At 46.8% G+C, this 16610-nt stretch overlaps 1 protein-coding gene across 4 annotated transcripts in view; it reads left to right on the forward strand.

Moving 5' to 3' along the window:
• Nucleotides 1–16610, forward strand: part of TRIP4 (thyroid hormone receptor interactor 4) — a 133870-nt gene that overhangs the window by 13088 nt on the left and 104172 nt on the right. For 3 of the 4 annotated variants that reach the window (XM_029574415.1, XM_029574414.1, XM_029574416.1), the window contains exon 4: nucleotides 4253–4471. The exons of the other annotated variant lie outside the window; for it this stretch is intronic. In XM_029574415.1, the coding sequence (XP_029430275.1) occupies nucleotides 4253–4471 (219 nt within the window). The remainder of the gene's footprint in view (nucleotides 1–4252; nucleotides 4472–16610) is intronic. 4 annotated transcript variants of the gene reach the window in all.

Consider the following 16610-nt stretch of genomic DNA (forward strand, 5'->3'; position numbering starts at 1 on the left):
GGGGAACCATAGATATATATTTTTGGAACCTGCACAATTAAGGGACTTTCTGGACTCTCATACCAACTCCCAGTAATCCTTACTACTTGGGTGAATAGTGAAAGAAGAAGGTGGAGGATTTCAGGATGTTTGTCTGTTTGCCTGTTTTGTTAATTTCAAATAATGTTACGCTCCTTGTTTCTGCTCTCCCGTTTTTCTTTTATTAAGATTGAGTACAATTAAGAATATTGCTTATGGAATATTAGTATTACTTTTTTCAAACATAATTGTACTTGAGATATTTCTGTCAAGTGTTTACTTGTATATTCTTAAAATGCAATAAATAAAAAATTAAAAAAAAAAAGAAGAAAGCATTTCAACAGTGTGAGCACAAGGCTGCAGGTGCTGATAAGTATGAATGGTCCGCTGTCTCCATTCAAGATGATCTTTCTAGAGCAGGACCGAGGGCAGTCTGTGAACTCTTGCACTGCTGCTACTTTGGATACATTAGGGCATCCAATTCCAGTGCTCTGCCTGGCACCTTTTTAACTAAAAAATTCTACTGACATTTACATGGAATCCCCTCCCCCACCCCAATTTCCAGCCAAAACTCTTGAGGGCTTACTGTCACGAAAAAAAGTGTCTTTCAATCGAAATCCCTTTGGCTGAGGTCCTAGTTTTGCAGCTGTGTAAATGTTATTTCCAGTTTAGACAAAATAATACTAATTTATTGCAAACAAAGCCAAAGCACAGTTATTTCAACCAGTTTCATTAACTGTGTTGGTAAACAGCCCTGGAACAGATGTAAAGCCTTAACAAATTCTGTGGAACTCGCAACCATTAAATTACAAAGCAACCATATAGGACCAATTTAGATAAATCCTACCAACCACCCAATACCAAACTATTACTTAAATATGCGTTCTGACGCCAGCAGTGCCAGAAATAGTCCAGCATTGTGCTGCCAGTGCTTTATAATAACCCTTGCCATTCCAGCCATCCTTTTGTCCAACCTTTAGGGCTGTAATGCACAGGATATTTAGTATTTTTTTAAAATGTATTGTCCACACATATCACAAATAGTTCAAGGCAGATTATTAAACATTAAATACATACACAGTATGTATCTGTTTCTGTACCCAACACTCGGGAGCTTCAGCAAGCTTGCTGTGTGTACAACCCAGGCCCATGTTAGGAAAAAGGCATTTAACTCCTAGTGCTCCAGCTTAATCTCCAGAAGGAGACAATTAGAAAACTGACGCGGTGAAAGCTTTGAGGTGTGAGGAATTGTTGATTTTTATTGTGTGTGGGGGAAGACCTTTGTTCACATTTAATGTCTTTTTTTTTTTATTGCATTTCAAATTTAACACAATTACTGTTGTGAAAAAGTATAGAGGTTACAGGTAATCAAATACACAGAATCATTTAAAGTTACAAGGAAATCCTGTATAACCCTCAATTATAAGGAAATCTGAGGGGGGAGGTAGCCCAGGAAAATACCCAAGACAGAGCAAAAAAGTCCAGGAAATAGAGGTCTCATCGCCTATAAACAATAGCCAAACTGCACTAGTACAATTTATCACTTAGGGTGAGAGTCCAAAAAGAACCGCAATTGCGACAGCTCAAAGAAAATAGAACTGGAACTCTGGAAATTTACTACACATTTACAGGGTAAACTTGGAACACATTGTTAAGGCTTCAGATCTCATTGAAAGAAACTTCCTTCTCCTGTCCTGTGTAGAACGTGTGATGTCTGGTACATCCATATTTTCTGTCCATGGAACAGTGAATTCCTGTTTTGGAAGAAAAACCTGAGAACTGCATTTTTATCACTTAGAAATGCAAAACTCACTAATAATGTTCCTCGTTGAGCAACTTGATCATCCTGTGAAAGTTCCATGGCATCCGTAAGATTCATTGATTGCTGGACATTCCCATCACTTTGTGGACCCTCCGTGATTTTCTGAGGCAAGATTAGTAGCCATATAGTTCTTAAATGTGTCCACACGGGTAACAATTTGATAACTGGAAAATTAAGAACCCTAATATTATGGCTTCTTAAAGAATGTTCTATATTTTCCATCTTTTTAACCTGAACATTTTCAGAGTGCACCAAGTTCTGTTGGAGCTTTTCAGCTGAGGCTCATCTTTTTTTTCAAAAACATTTAATATTTTTTTCTTGCTCTGAAACCCTTTTTTCAGTATTTATGGTACGCCTGTTATTATCCGTATACGTTTGAGACAATATAACAATGGCAGCCTCTATTGAAACTAGTGCTTCCCAGACCACGTCCAAAGTTATAACTTTAGGTTTTGATAGAAAAGGGCCTGAAAGAACCACATGCTCACCCCTTCCATTCAAACACTGCACGGAGCGGCAGTAGCCACAGCGGCATTCAAACACTGCACGGAGCGGCAGTAGCCACAGCGGCATTCACGGAGCGGGATGCCAGTGGCCAGTAGTTGGTGTTCCACCTTCACGGAGCGGAAGGATGGAGGGCTGCTATTTCCAAAAAAAAAACCAAAACAAAAAATAAAAACAGGGGTGGGTAAGAGTATGGGGCAAGGGGGTGGCCTGCTTGTTGCAGCGGTTGCTACCCCCAATTGAGCTGGATGTCACTTGGATGCAGATTCAAAGCTGCTCTCTAAATTGGGTGGAGGGGAATTAGTGCTGGAGGGTACTGGAAGCCAATAGTAACAGGTGGGAGAGAGAAAAAGGGAAAAAAAATGGATTAAGTGCTTAGCTTGCTGGGCAGACTCGATGGGCCATTTGATCAAGTTCCTGGGCTACCTCTCCCCTCAGATTTCTTCTTCTGCCGTCATTTCTATGTTTCTATGTTTCCACTGATTCCAGTAACAGTGTCCCGATTCAGGTCCAGGTTTGAAACCTCAGTACAAGTTGGCTCCAGTAAAGAAGGGGGCAGATAGGCCATAGAATGGCCCTCCAACACCTCTTCCGCTGCAATGTTCCCCTTGGATCCTTCTCCCATGGCTCCCACGTCAGTCTCCTGCATCACAGGTCGTTTGGTGGAATCGGCTGAAAAAGCCGTGATAACAGCAGCGTTCACTGCCTTCGGCCGATGGGGGTGGGGAACGGCGCCTCTGGCATGCCGGGACTAAACGAGATCTCCTCGGCCATGAGGGGGGAGACGTTCGCTCCACGTCCCCCTTCCTTCTGCGGCCCTCGCTCCCGGCATGTGTGGCGTTCAGGAAAAGAAGCTCTCTATGCATCGCTGGTTAGAATCCGGGGTATCTGGAACCGCCAGGTTGTCACGGAGCTTGGCTTTACGCTTCGTATGCGGGTTAGGAAAGTTGAAAAGGGTAACAGCGGTAAGACAGAAATACCGAGGAAACTAGAGAGCGTTCTGATCCTGCTCCTCAATCGTCCGCCATCTTGGCAGCTCCAAAATTTTAATTTCTGTTCCTCTGACCCAGGGGGGATTTCTGAGGAAACAGTTCAATGGACCCTTTTGTACAAGTAGCAAATATGTCTAAAGAGAGTGTGGTTAGCAGAGCCTCCTCCTCCTAGAGGGCTTATGAATGCTCCCTCTGCAGCCCTTCAACCCCAACAGGCAGGCTGGGCTTTGTCCTACTGCTCCGAGTCCACAGACCAGTCCTTGCAAATGTGGAGAGACCAGCAGTACGGACTCCCCCCCCCCCTCAAGTCAGCGCACGTGCTGAAGCACAGATAACATGCCCAGACCTGTCTTGCTGGTGTTTAAAAATAGACCTGAAAGCAAAATATTTCAGGTTAGTAAACTATGCTGTGCATGGTGGCATACTTTACTTTCTCACTGATATGTCTTTAGTTTCAACTTAAAAAAAAAAAAAAAAAAAGGTTTTGTATTTCGCCCCAGAACATCTTGCTTTCATGTAAAGAACAGTAATATCTGTACTCTGCTGTTCTTTGTTAGTGCTTTTCAGCACACAGTAGAAAAGCGATTTATGATGGCGGTCTATCTGTCCAAGCTTTCCTCAGGGTCAAATTTGGGGTGAAGATTAGCCATGATCTTGGAATTTACCCTGTTGTAAATGCCTTCAGCCTTTTACTTATGAAGGTTAACAGGTTAATGTTTTTATACGATGATGTTTATTATCTAACTGGTTGGTTCAATAAAAAGTTTAGTTTGAAAAAAAAAAAGAAATGTCAAACTAATGTGGTTAAGATAATTTTCAATTGGGTCACGTTGAAAAGTGTAACTTTCTTCCTGGTAAGTATCCCTGTTTTCCTGCTACATTTCCTTATAGCTATGTATTGCTATTGATAAACCAGGTGCAGGAGAGCAGCAGCAATTGCCAGTCCAAGAAGAAGACAAAATTTGTGAACTTGTATACCACAGAAGGGCAGGACAGGCTGGCAGTTCTCATCCCGGGCCGGTACCGCTGTGAGTGCTTAGCACAGAAGCATAAACTCATCAACAACTGTTTGACATGTGGACGCATCGTCTGTGAGCAAGAGGGCTCTGGACCTTGTCTCTTTTGTGGTACGCTGGTATGTAAATGTCTCAATTATTAGGCACACTTGCACTTACAGTATGTTGTCAGAATTTGGTGGTGGTTGGTTTTATATTATGTCTGTATCTGAGTGCATCACATGACTGAGCACTTTGTGCAGAAGTCATGGATACCTCAAAACCTGCAACTGCTCCAAACTGAGGAAGTTGTACTTTCCTAGCGTGTAGCAGATGGACTCAGGACCAATACTCCTGTTAGCAGTTGGAGACGGATCAGATTTCAATCTGACGTCAGCTCCTAGTACATATACCCCTGCAGGAAGTGCAGCTCTTCAGTATTTTCCGTCTTCATAGCAGTTAGGGACATTCTGCACACTCTCGCAGCGTTTGAACCAAATCCAAAGAAGAAAACCAAAATTAAAGGGGAAAACCTACCTGAAGACAAGCCCTGCTCTCCTGCGGTGATACCCTCGGGTCCCTCCCCCAGTTGAGATTCCCGAGGTGATTTCCGTGGTCCCTTGGAGGTGAGCCTCGGTCCGGTGGCCGAATCACGGCGAGGACCTAGCCCCCGATCCTCGGGCGTGGCTGAGAGGCAGCGGGTGCACCCCTCGAGCGCGGCGGTGAAGTTATTTGCCCTCTTCCCCCCGCAGCCGGAGACCGCCCGGAACGAAACCGGGAAGCGCCGAAGACAAGGTAAGGTGGAAATCTTCTGTTTGAATCCGGTCTCCGAGGATCGAGGAGGAGCACAGGTCACCGATCGGAACCAGTGCCACCGGGTTGATCCGCCCTAGCAGGGCCAGGCGCCGGCTATTTCCAAGGGTCTTCCCACGTGGAGACCCTCCGAGGAGATCGCCATATTACCCGCATGCTCGCCGTCGCCATCTTGGCCCTATTCGCCGCGCCGCCCACCGTTCGATCTGAGCGCACAATCGAGCTAAGCGCACAAAAATCCTTGTGCGCATAAACTTTCCCTCACATAAAACCTTGCGCGCATAAGTTGCACGCACAGAGCCGGGCGCATAGCTACGGCTAGGCGCATATCTGCGAGCACATCTCAGGCGCACAAGAGCTTACGCGTCCACAGACATGGCACCTCCAGAAACAGGAATAAAAGCTCAAGGCCTCTGCCCTGCATGCCACATCAGAGCCGCACAGAGCGAGGAGGCCGACGCCCTGTGCGCACACTGTGAGGAGGCCCTGGGAGATCCAGGTCAGGGCCAGTCCCACCCAGGGCCCAGAGCTACCTCCTCAGCGGGTACCCCAGACCTAGCAGGCCCCAGTGGGTCCACCCCACAGATGGGGACCCCCAGAGAACCTGTGCCCCTCAACTTAGACCCAGCGTCGATATCTTGGGTGGAGTTATTCAAGGGTATTCACGTCTTTGTCAAGATGCAAACTGAACCTCTGGCTGTTCAGCCACATGCTCCACCGGAAGACCCTCATGCCCCAGGACCCTCGAGGCCTAGGCACAGGCTCCTACCACCCAGAAGCCCCACCAACGGGGACACACATTTCTCCGAAGAGGAAGTCGAGCACCTGGAGGAGGGGGAACTTCCCTCGGGGACAGAGCCACACCGAACCATGAGACGCTTCTTCACAAAGGACGAGCTCCCGGACCTCGTATCCCAATGTCTAACGGAACTCGCTATCCCGGGCCAAGGCACCTCGGGGGGAACCTAGAACGAACCCCCTGCTGGAGGGCCTTCGCCAGACGTCTCACCATTTTCCTCTCTTACAGGCGGCACAACAGCTAATTGACCTCGAATGGAATGCCCCGGAGTCCACATTCAAAGGGAGACGAGCCTTGTCAGCCATGTACCCCCTGGACCCAGCGACCAAGGAGCTTCTGGCATGCCCTAGAGTGGACGCCATAGTCTGCGCGGTTGCCAAGCACACTACCATCCCAGTGGAGGGAGGAGTGGCACTCAAGAACGCACATGACCGGCGCCTGGAAGCCATCCTAAAACAGTCATTTGAAGTTGCAGCCATGTCCCTGCAGATTGCGGCCTGCTGCACTGTGGTGACCCGTGCCTGCTTATCACAAGCCAGGAACAACACTCCGGGAGAAGACATGGAACCAGCAGTATCATTCCTCATTGACTCTGCCTCCGATCTAGTGCGCAAGGCAGCCAAAGGAGTGTCGTCCGCGGAGGCGGCCAGGAGACAACTCTGGCTTCAAATTTGATCGGCTGACGCCTCTTCCAAGACGCGCCTCACGAGGATGCCCTTCAAAGGATCCCTCCTGTTCGGCAGCAAACTACAGAAACTGGCCAACAAATGGGGCGACTCCCCATTACCACGCCTGCCGGAAGACAAGACGATCCCTTCCAAAGGGTCCGCCAGGGGCAGAAGCTCACAGCGCTGGATGTCGAGCCAAGATGGCGGTGTGAGCAGACGTGCGGTTTGCAGCTCCTGAGAACTGTTTGACTTTTTACTAAGATGCCGGCGAAAAGGAAGGGAAAGGTTCGAGTTTTCCCCCCCGAGCCGTCCCTACCTCTTGATCAGAAGCAGATAACAAACTTCACCTCTGCTATGGTGGTGAAAACGGGCGACGTTGTCCCCGCTGCAGCGGCTGGAGAGGGAGTTCCAGCGCCGCCAGGGGAAGTCACTCTCAGTCCCCCGGATTGTCGACCCCCACCGGCGCCCGAGGCACGGGCAGACTTCCAACAAGCAGCGACTTCTGATGACATCACCCAGTCCCCGGATGGAGGACACCGAGATGGGGAAGTAGTGCTGCCCTCGAGACTTTCCTCAAGCCTGCTAGGAACAGCAGTGATACCGGGTTTGGAAGATCCGGATCCTTTTTTGTCTCCTATTACCCCGAGAGAGGAGGGAAAGAGGTTGTTGGTAGTCCAGATGGGGGTTTGCTCAGGATCATCGATGGAACAGGAGAGGGGTGAGTTTATTATTCCCCCCAAACCACCCACGGTGACTCTGGACCAACTGTGGGATTTAATGGCCGGCATTGGTCAGTTTGTGAAAGAAGCAGACTGTAGATACAAGAAAGTGGAAGCCGAAATGCAGTCCCTGACTCTTAAAGTGGAGGGTCATCACAAAGAAGTGGGAAAAAGGCTTAGACATTGAGAAAACATCTGCACAAGTTCAAATTGTGAATGTAAAATTGATTAAAGATCTTGGATATCAGTCGAAGAGACTGGAATCACTGGAGAATTACACCAGACATTTGAACTTGAGATTCTTAAATTTCCCGCGTGCTTTGGGGGAGGATGTCCAAAGCACATTAAAAAAGTTTTTTCTTGAAAATTTAAAATTTGAAGAATCTAATTTGCCTTTAGTCAATAAAGCCTATTTCCTTACTAAGATGGAAAGGAGAATCTCAGGAAACCAATTAGGCCTTTTAGATAATCTAACGCAATTTATAGAAAGTTCTGCTATTGAAATCTTGGGCAGAGGTACTTTATTAGAATCCTTAGTTACAGAAAAGGATATTAGTAATGTAATGAGAGCATACTTTCAAAATGTTACAGAAAATTTCTATGGTCAATTGGTAAAGATTTTCCCTGACTTTTCTAGGCCCACCCAGTTAAGAAGGCAGGAATTTATTAAGCTAAGACCACAAGTAGTGGCCTTAGGTTATACGTTTCTTTTGAGATACCCTTGCAGGTGTCTCATTAAAGGTAAAGGCGAAAACTTTGTATTTACAGCTGTTGAACAACTTAAATCCTTTTTAAATGCAAGAAATGTGGCCACCCCACAGCTGGGAATTTAGACAGTCATTAAAGTAGGCACCACTTAATAAACGTTGAAGCCAGTTATCCTCTGCTAGGTATTGTTAGTTTCTCCCCAAAGTTTTCTTTGGCTCTTGGCTCTAATCATTTTTTCCTGAGATAGCATAAATACTGAGATGATAATTTTGGATAGTTATAAGTGACAAGTTGTTATTATGCTTATCTGTATTTTCATTTTCCTGTAAAGTATGATTTTATGTATACTTTTGAAAAATTTAATAAAGTGTGAATAAAAAAAAAAAAAAAGAAGCTCGCAGCGCTTCAACCCTTACAAGAGCAAATATCAAGCACCCCGTCCTACGGGCAGGAACCAGTCCTTTCAGAACAAGCACAACAAGAGGGGAACCAGCTCGGGGACAGGCCCCAGCCGCGCCCCACAATGAGAATCAGCCGACCCATCCAAGGGAAGAAGCCATAGGGGGTAGACTAGCCCTATTCTACCGCAGATGGGTCGAGATAACTTCGGACAAGTAGGTCCTAGCCATCATCCGGGAGGGGTACTACCTGGATTTCCTTCGAACCTCTCCAGACAGGTTCGTGGAATCCCCCTGCCACGACCTCCTCAAGAAGGCGGCAGTGGAAGCTACTCTATCCAGACTTCTGGCCCTTGAGGCCATAACCCCGGTGCCTACACAGGAAATGAATACTGGACATTACTCCATCTACTTTGTCGTACCCAAGAAAGAGGGTACATTCAGGCCTATCCTGGACCTAAAGTCGGTCAACTGCCACCTAAGGATCCCCCGCTTCCGCATGGAAACCCTACGATCCGTCATACGTGCAATACAACCAGGAGAGTTCCTCACATCCCTGGATCTTTCGGAGGCCTACTTACACATCCCAATTCATTGGGAGCACCAGCGCTACCTACGCTTCAAGGTCCTGGATCGTCACTATCAGTTCCGGGCACTACCCTTCGGGTTAGCCACAGCACCCCAGACGTTCACCAAGGTAATAGTAGTGGTGGCGGCAACACTGAGGAAGGAAGGAATCCTCGTTCACCCTTACCTAGACGATTGGCTGATCAGGGCAAAGTCACAGGAGGAAAGCCACCAAGCAACCAACAGAGTCATAACACTACTGGAAAGCCTAGGATGGGTGGTCAACACAAACAAAAGCTCCCTACAGCCCTCACAGTCGCTGGAATACCTAGGAGTCCGATTCGACACCAAGGAAGACAAGGTCAGCTTGACCCCCACAAGGAGATTAAAACTGTGGAACCGGCTGCAGATCTTGCTGAGCGTTCCTCGTCCCACAGCATGGGACTACCTGCAAGTCCTTGGGCTGATGGCATCCACACTGGAAGTGGTGCCATGGGCGCGAGCCCACATGAGGCCCCCATAACACTCACTTCTATCGCGGTGGAGCCCATGGTCCCAGAACTACACCATAAGTCTACCACTCCCGGGCAGAATCCGGACCCAACTACGGTGGTGGCTGCAGACCAGCCACATGAGCCAGGGATCAAGACTATCCTTCCCAACCTGGACCCTGCTCACCACAGATGCTAGTCTACACAGATGGGGAGCACACTGCGAAGAGTTAACTGTCCAAGGATGGTGGAACGCAGAAGAGGCGGGATGGAACATCAACCGCCTAGAAGCGCGGGCAGTCAGACTAGCCTGCCTGCGGTTCGCCCACAGACTCCGAGACAAAGCGGTTAGGGTGATGTCTGACAACGCCATGACTGTGGCCTACATCAACCGACAGGGTGGAACCAGAAGCCAACAGATGTCCCTAGAAATAGACCTCCTGATGGCGTGGGCGGAAGCAAATCTCCAGGAGATCTCCGCCGTCCACATCGCCGGGAAAGACAACATCATGGCAGACTTCCTCAGCAGGGAAAGTCTAAACCCAGGAGAATGGAACCTGTCGTCCACAGCCTTCCAGATGATAGTGAATTGGTGGGGGACCCCAGAAATGGACCTTCATAGAAATATAGAAACATAGAAATGATGGCAGAAGAAGACCAAACGGCCCATCCAGTCTGCCCAGCAAGCTTCACAATTTTTTTCTTCTCATATTTATCTGTTTTTCTTGGCTCTTAGTAACCTTTTGGTTCTATTTCCCTTCCACCCACACCATTAATGTAGAGAGCAGTATTGGAACTGCATCTAAGTGAAATATCTAGCTTAATTAGTTAGGGGTGGTAACCACCGCAATAAGCAAGCTACACCCATGCTTATTTGTTTACCCAGACGATGTAATTCAGTCCTTGTTGGTTGTTCTCTGTATATAGATCCACTAATCTTCATTCCCCCTGCCATTGAAGCAGAGAGCTATGCTGGATATGCGTGAAGTATCGGTCTTTCTCCCCTGCCGTTGAAGCAGAGAGCTATGCTGGATATAATATCAGACTTATTTGGTTTGGGGTAGTAACCGCCGTAACAAGCAAGCTACTCCCCGCTTTTTTGTGAATGCAAATCCTTTTTTCCACATTTCTTCTTGCCGTTGAAGCTTAGAGCAATGTTGGAGTCGCATTAACCGTGTGTATGTTTATTGAATAAGGTTATTATCTCCAGGTAGTGGCCATCATACCCGCGAGCCACCCACTCTTCATTCACGTCCTCTAGACTTTATGGATCCACAGTGTTTATCCCACGCCCCTTTGAAGTCCTTCACAGTTCTGGTCTTCACCATTTCTTCCGGCAGGGCATTCCAGGCATCCACCAACCTTTCTGTGAAGAAATACTTCCTGACATTGGTTCTGAGTCTTCCTCCCTGGAGCTTCAAATCATGACCTCTGGTTCTGTTGATTTGTTTCCGACGGAAAAGGTTTGTGGTTGTCTTTGGATCACTAAAACCTTTCAAGTATCTGAAAGTCTGTATCATATCACCTCTGCTCCTCCTTTCCTCCAGGGTGTACATATTTAGATTCTTCAATCTTTCCTCATAAGTCATTCGATGAAGACCCTCCACCTTTTTGGTCGCCCTTCTCTGGACCGCCTCCATCTTGTCTGTCTCTTCGGAGATACGGTCTCCAGAACTGAACACAGTACTCCAGGTGAGGCCTCACCAAGGACCTGTACAAGGGGATAATCACTTCCCTTTTCTTACTCTATATTCCTCTCTCAATGCAGCCCAGCATTCTTCTGGCTTTAGCTATCGCCTTGTCACATTGTTTCCCTGACTTTATTTATTTATTTATTATTTATTTAGGGTTTTTATATACCGACTTTCTCGATATACAAATCAAATCAAGACGGTTTCCAAAGAACAAAACTTTCGCCGTAAGGCGTTACATTAAACAATAGATGTAGTATTGAACAGGTAATGTGCGGCTTTACATTAAACAATCCACATATTGAACAAAAGAACGAAAATCAATAAATATTAAAAACTAGATGTGATAGATATATACAATATATGACAATAATATTGTCAAATAACATGAATAAATGATAGGTAAAAAGTCGGTATTGGGCTTTGTATTGAGCTATTTTGCTCTTTGATCGGAGTCGAAGTGTTCCTGCGATTCTGGGTAGGCTTGCCGGAAGAGCCACGTTTTTAGGTTTTTCTTGAATGTTAGATGGCAGGTTTCAAGTCGCAGATCAGGCGGTAATGAGTTCCAAAGGGTGGGTCCGGCTGTGGAGAGTGCCCTTTTAGCTAGCGAAGTTTTAATCGGGGGAGCATATAAAGAACCTTTATAATTATATCTGATAGGTCTTTTTGATGTGTGAAGGCGGAGTTGCGAGGTAAGATTTAAGTGGGCGCTGCCCATAATATCCTTGTGGATCATTGATAATGTCTTGAAGGTGATTCTAGCTTTTATGACTTCAGATCATTAGTCACTATCACCCCAAGGTCTCTCTCCTGCTCCATGCTCATCAGCCTTTCTACCCCCATCGAATACAGTTCATTCGGATTTCCACTCCCCATATGCATGACTCTGCACTTCTTGGCATTGAATCTCAGCTGCCATATCTTCGACCACTCTTCCAGCTTCCTTAAATCCCGTCTCATTCTCTCCACTCCTTCCGGCGTGTCCACTCTGTTGCAGATCTTAGTGTCATCCGCAAAAAGACAAACCTTACCTTCTATCCCGTCCGCAATGTCGCTCACAATGATATTGAACAGGACCGGTCCCAACACTGATCCTTGCGGTACACCGCTTCAAACCGCTCTCTCTTCAGAGAGAGTTCCATTTACCATCACACATTGTCTTCTGTCTGTCAACCAGTTTGCAATCTAGGCCATGTAGTTGACGGTGTGCGTATGTGAATCAAAGATAGAATTCACAGCCACCACCTCGGCACTCACTCCTAAGCTTCTCATTTTATTCACCAGTTTCCTATGCGGGACCGTATCAAAAGCTTTGCTGAAATCCAACTAGATGACATCGAGTGCTCTTCCTCGATCCAATTCCTTGGTTACCCAGTCAAAAAAGTCAATCAGATTTGTCTGACAGGATCTTCCCGTGGTAAATCCAGCAATTCTCCCGACTGTAGATAGTTCACTATTCTCTCTTTCAACAGTGACTCCATTACTTTTCCCACCACCGAAGTGAGGCTAACTGGTCTGTAGTTACCAGCCTCTTCTCTGTTCCCACTCTTGTGAAGCGGGACAACCACCGCTCTTCTCCAGTCACTCGCCACCTCTCCCGTTTCTAGGGATCTATTGAACAGGTCACACAGCGGACCTGCCAGCACATCTCTGAGCTCCCTCAGTATCCTGGGATGAACCTCATCAGGCCCCATGGCTTTGTCCACTTTCAGTTTCCCCAGCTCTTCCCATACATTGTCTACTGTAAATGAAGTTACATCTACTCCACTCCCCTCCAGTTTCTTGTTAACTAGCGACTGTCCTTCTCCAGGGTCCTCTTTAGTAAACACAGAACTGAAGTATTTGTTTAATATTTCTGCCATTTCTTCATCTCTCTCCACACATTGATCCTTTCCACCTTTCAATTTCACTATACCACTTTGAACTTTTCTCTTTTCACTGATATATCTGAAAAATGTTTTGTCACCTCTCTTCACGTCCTTGGCAATCCTCTCTTCCGCTTGACTTTTTGCCTTCTTGATTAATTTCTTCGTCTCCCTCAGTTCTACCAGATATTCTTCTTTGTGCTCCTCCCTTTGGGATCTTTTATATTTCTTGAACGCTCTTCTTTTGGCCTTTATTTTGTCAGCCACCTCCTTTGAGAACCAGATAGGTTTCATTTTTCTTTTGTTTTTCTTTAGTTTTCTAACATATAGATTAGTTGCCTTGGTAACTGTTCCTTTTAGATTGGTCCACTGTTGATCCACATCTCTCTCGTGCTCCCAGCCTTTTAGTTCTTCCTCCAGGTACTTCCCCATTTCATCAAAGTCCGTGTTTTTATACTGTAAAACTTGGGTCTTTGTGCTTCTATTCTGTATCCTTTTTGTGATATTAAACCATACCGTTTGATCACTGCTGCTGAGGTGGGCGCCCACCTGGACATCAGAGACATTATCTCCATTAGTGAGCACTAAGTCGAGTATAGCTCCTTCTCTCGTGGGTTCCATTACCATTTGTTTGAACAAAGCTACTTGCTACTTGGATCTGCTTCTAGCAAGCAGATCCAATGCTCAAGTACCCAGATACTTCAGCCGCAGGCGGGATCCGCAGTCCCAGGGGATCGATGACCTGGTACAGACCTGGCCACCGGGGATCCTGCTATATGCCTTCCCGCCGTGGCCCTTGCTGGGCGCAATCATACACAAGATACAGCGACACAGGGGACTGGTTCTTCTGGTGGCTCCAGATTGGCCAAGAAGACCCTGGTACGCAGACATGAGAAGACTACTGGCAGGGAATCCACTACCCCTGCCCCCACACAGAGACCTACTACAACAAGGTCCGATCCTTCACGAGGACCCAGCTCAATTCTCTCTTACGGTCTGGCCATTGAGAGGGCCCACCTGAGAGAGAGCGGATACTCGGGGGTGGTAATAGATACTCTCCTCCGAGCATGCAAGTTCTCCACATCTCTAACGTACATAAGGATCTGGAGAGTTTTTGAGGCCTCGTGCGAAGGCCACAACGTCAAGCCACGCTCCTCCAATGTCCCCGTGATCCTGGAATTCTTACAGAATGGACTACAGAAGGGTCTGTCCCTCAACTCCATCAAGGTACAAGTGGCAGCATTGTCATGCTACGGCTCCGGGAGCGAGGGCAACAGCATAGCCTCGCACCCAGATGTATCACGCTTCCTGAAAGGAGTCAAACACATCCACCCACCACTAAAGTGGCCAGTACCTCTATGGAACCTCAACCTCGTCTTGGAGTTCCTAGCGGGATCCGCCTTCAGACCCCTCCAAGGCCTGTCCCTCCGTCTGTTAACCTTAAAGACGGTGTTCTTGCTGGCCATGTGTTCGGCCCGCTGCATCTCGGAACTACAAGCACTGTCCTGCCGTGAGCCGTTCTTCAGACTCACCCCGGGGTCCATCCAACTACGCACGGTGCCCTCCTTCCTCCCCAAAGTGGTCTCACACTTTCACCTTAACCAAACCATCTCACTACCAATGATGGATGGCTTGAAGAATTTGGAAGAAGCCCGTAGTCTGCCCACTTCAACATCGGCAGACTCCTATCCAGATACCTGGAAATGTCGGAACCAGTACGAAAGATGGACCACCTTTTCGTCCTTCACAGCGGAAAGAGGCAAGGAGAAGCGGCCTCGCAGGCAACCATTGCCCGCTGGATCAAAGAAGTCATCAAGGCGGCCTACGTAGAAGCTGGAAAACCACCACCTCTACAGGTCAAGGCCCATTCTACCAGAGCCCAGGCGGTATCCTGGGCAGAAACTAGAATGCTGTTACCTGCCGAGATCTGCAGGGCGGCAACGTGGTCCTCCATCCATACCTTCTCCAGATTCTACCGTCTGGATGTGCAGGCTCAGGCGAACACTGCATTTGCAAAAGCAATTCTAAGTGGACCACGGGCAGCCTCCCACCCGGTTTGGGAGTAGCTTTTATACATCCCATTGGTCCTGAGTCCATCTGCTACATGGTAGGAAATGGAGAAATTTCTTACCTGATAATTTTGTTTTCCTTAGTGTAGACGGATGGACTCAGCATCCCACCCTTGGCTGCCATTATACATGGTTTTTTGTCAATGAATCGAGGGTAAGCCATGTTTTTCATCTACCTAGGGCATCCACCCTGCCGGGTGTCGACGCTTTCTGGTTGAGTACACTGGAGGTCTCCAGCTATAGTCAATCAACCAGTTCAAGTTAATCAAGTTTTAAACGTTCTAACAAGTTATGAAGTTATTTAAGTTAATCAATCAGTCAGTCACACATATATCCACAATGCTTTTCGAGGAGAATACTGAAGAGCTGCACTTCCTGCAGGGGTATATGTACTAGGAGCTGACATCAGATTGAAATCTGATCCGTCTCCAACTTCTAACAGGAATACACTATACCCATTGGTCCTGAGTCCATCTGTCTACACCAGAGCTTTCCAAACTGTGTGTCGGGACACGTTAGTGTGTCGCCTGCAGTGTGCAGGTGTGTCGCGCAAGCCCGGTCAACTCTGATGCGAGTTTGGGCTTTTTTTTTTTCTAGAGATTCACTTTTTTTTTTTCAGTTTATGGGTTGCTTATTATTGGGTGATTTTTGCTGTCAATCGCGTTTTTTGGGGGGGCTTGGTGGGTGGAACGAGCCCAGCCATCCTTGCATTGGCTGCTGCTGCCGATGAGGCCTGGCCATGAGGAGTACTGACTGCAAGCAGCAGTGTCTGGTGATCATGGAAGGGAGTGAAGCACTTAACTGGCAACAATCAAAAAGACGAGGTACATGAGTGTGGGGGCCAGACATGTGCTGGGGGGAGAGAGATGAGTGAGTGGGGGGCAAACGTGCTGGGGGGGACAGACATGTGCTTGAGGGGGAGAGATATGAGTGTGTGGGGGCCAGACATGTGCTGGGGGGAGGAGAGAGATGAGGGTGTGGGGGATAGACAATTTGTTTTATTATTGTTTCTCATAAATTATAACAATAACATGAATCTTGGAATATATATTTTTAATATAAATTTAAGGTTTTCATGAGATAGGTTGTGTCGTGAAACATTTTATTTATGTATATATTTAAGGAAACATACATAAATTGTCGAAATATGTTTCGTTCGTTTAACCTTTAACCTCTGGTTTACTAGTAGACTGAATTACCGTGTCGTGAAATTATGTTTGTCTAAAAAGTGTGTCACCAACATGAAAAGTTTGGAAAGCTCTGGTCTACACTAAGGAAAACGAAATTATCAGGTAAGTAATTTCTCCAATGTAATATGTGAGCAGAGGAGAAGGTCATTTCTAATCTGGAGGAGCCAAGTCATACAGTTGGCTTTATCCTAATCACATCTTCGGTTTCTTGTAGGCAGATTTTTTTAAGGTTCAGTGACATTTATGTGGTAATTTTGTATGACTTTTTGCATTTTATTGAAAACCTTTCACTTTGGTTTTT

This window comes from Rhinatrema bivittatum, chromosome 13 (genome assembly GCF_901001135.1).
Source record: "Rhinatrema bivittatum chromosome 13, aRhiBiv1.1, whole genome shotgun sequence".
NCBI classification, from domain to species: domain Eukaryota; kingdom Metazoa; phylum Chordata; class Amphibia; order Gymnophiona; family Rhinatrematidae; genus Rhinatrema; species Rhinatrema bivittatum.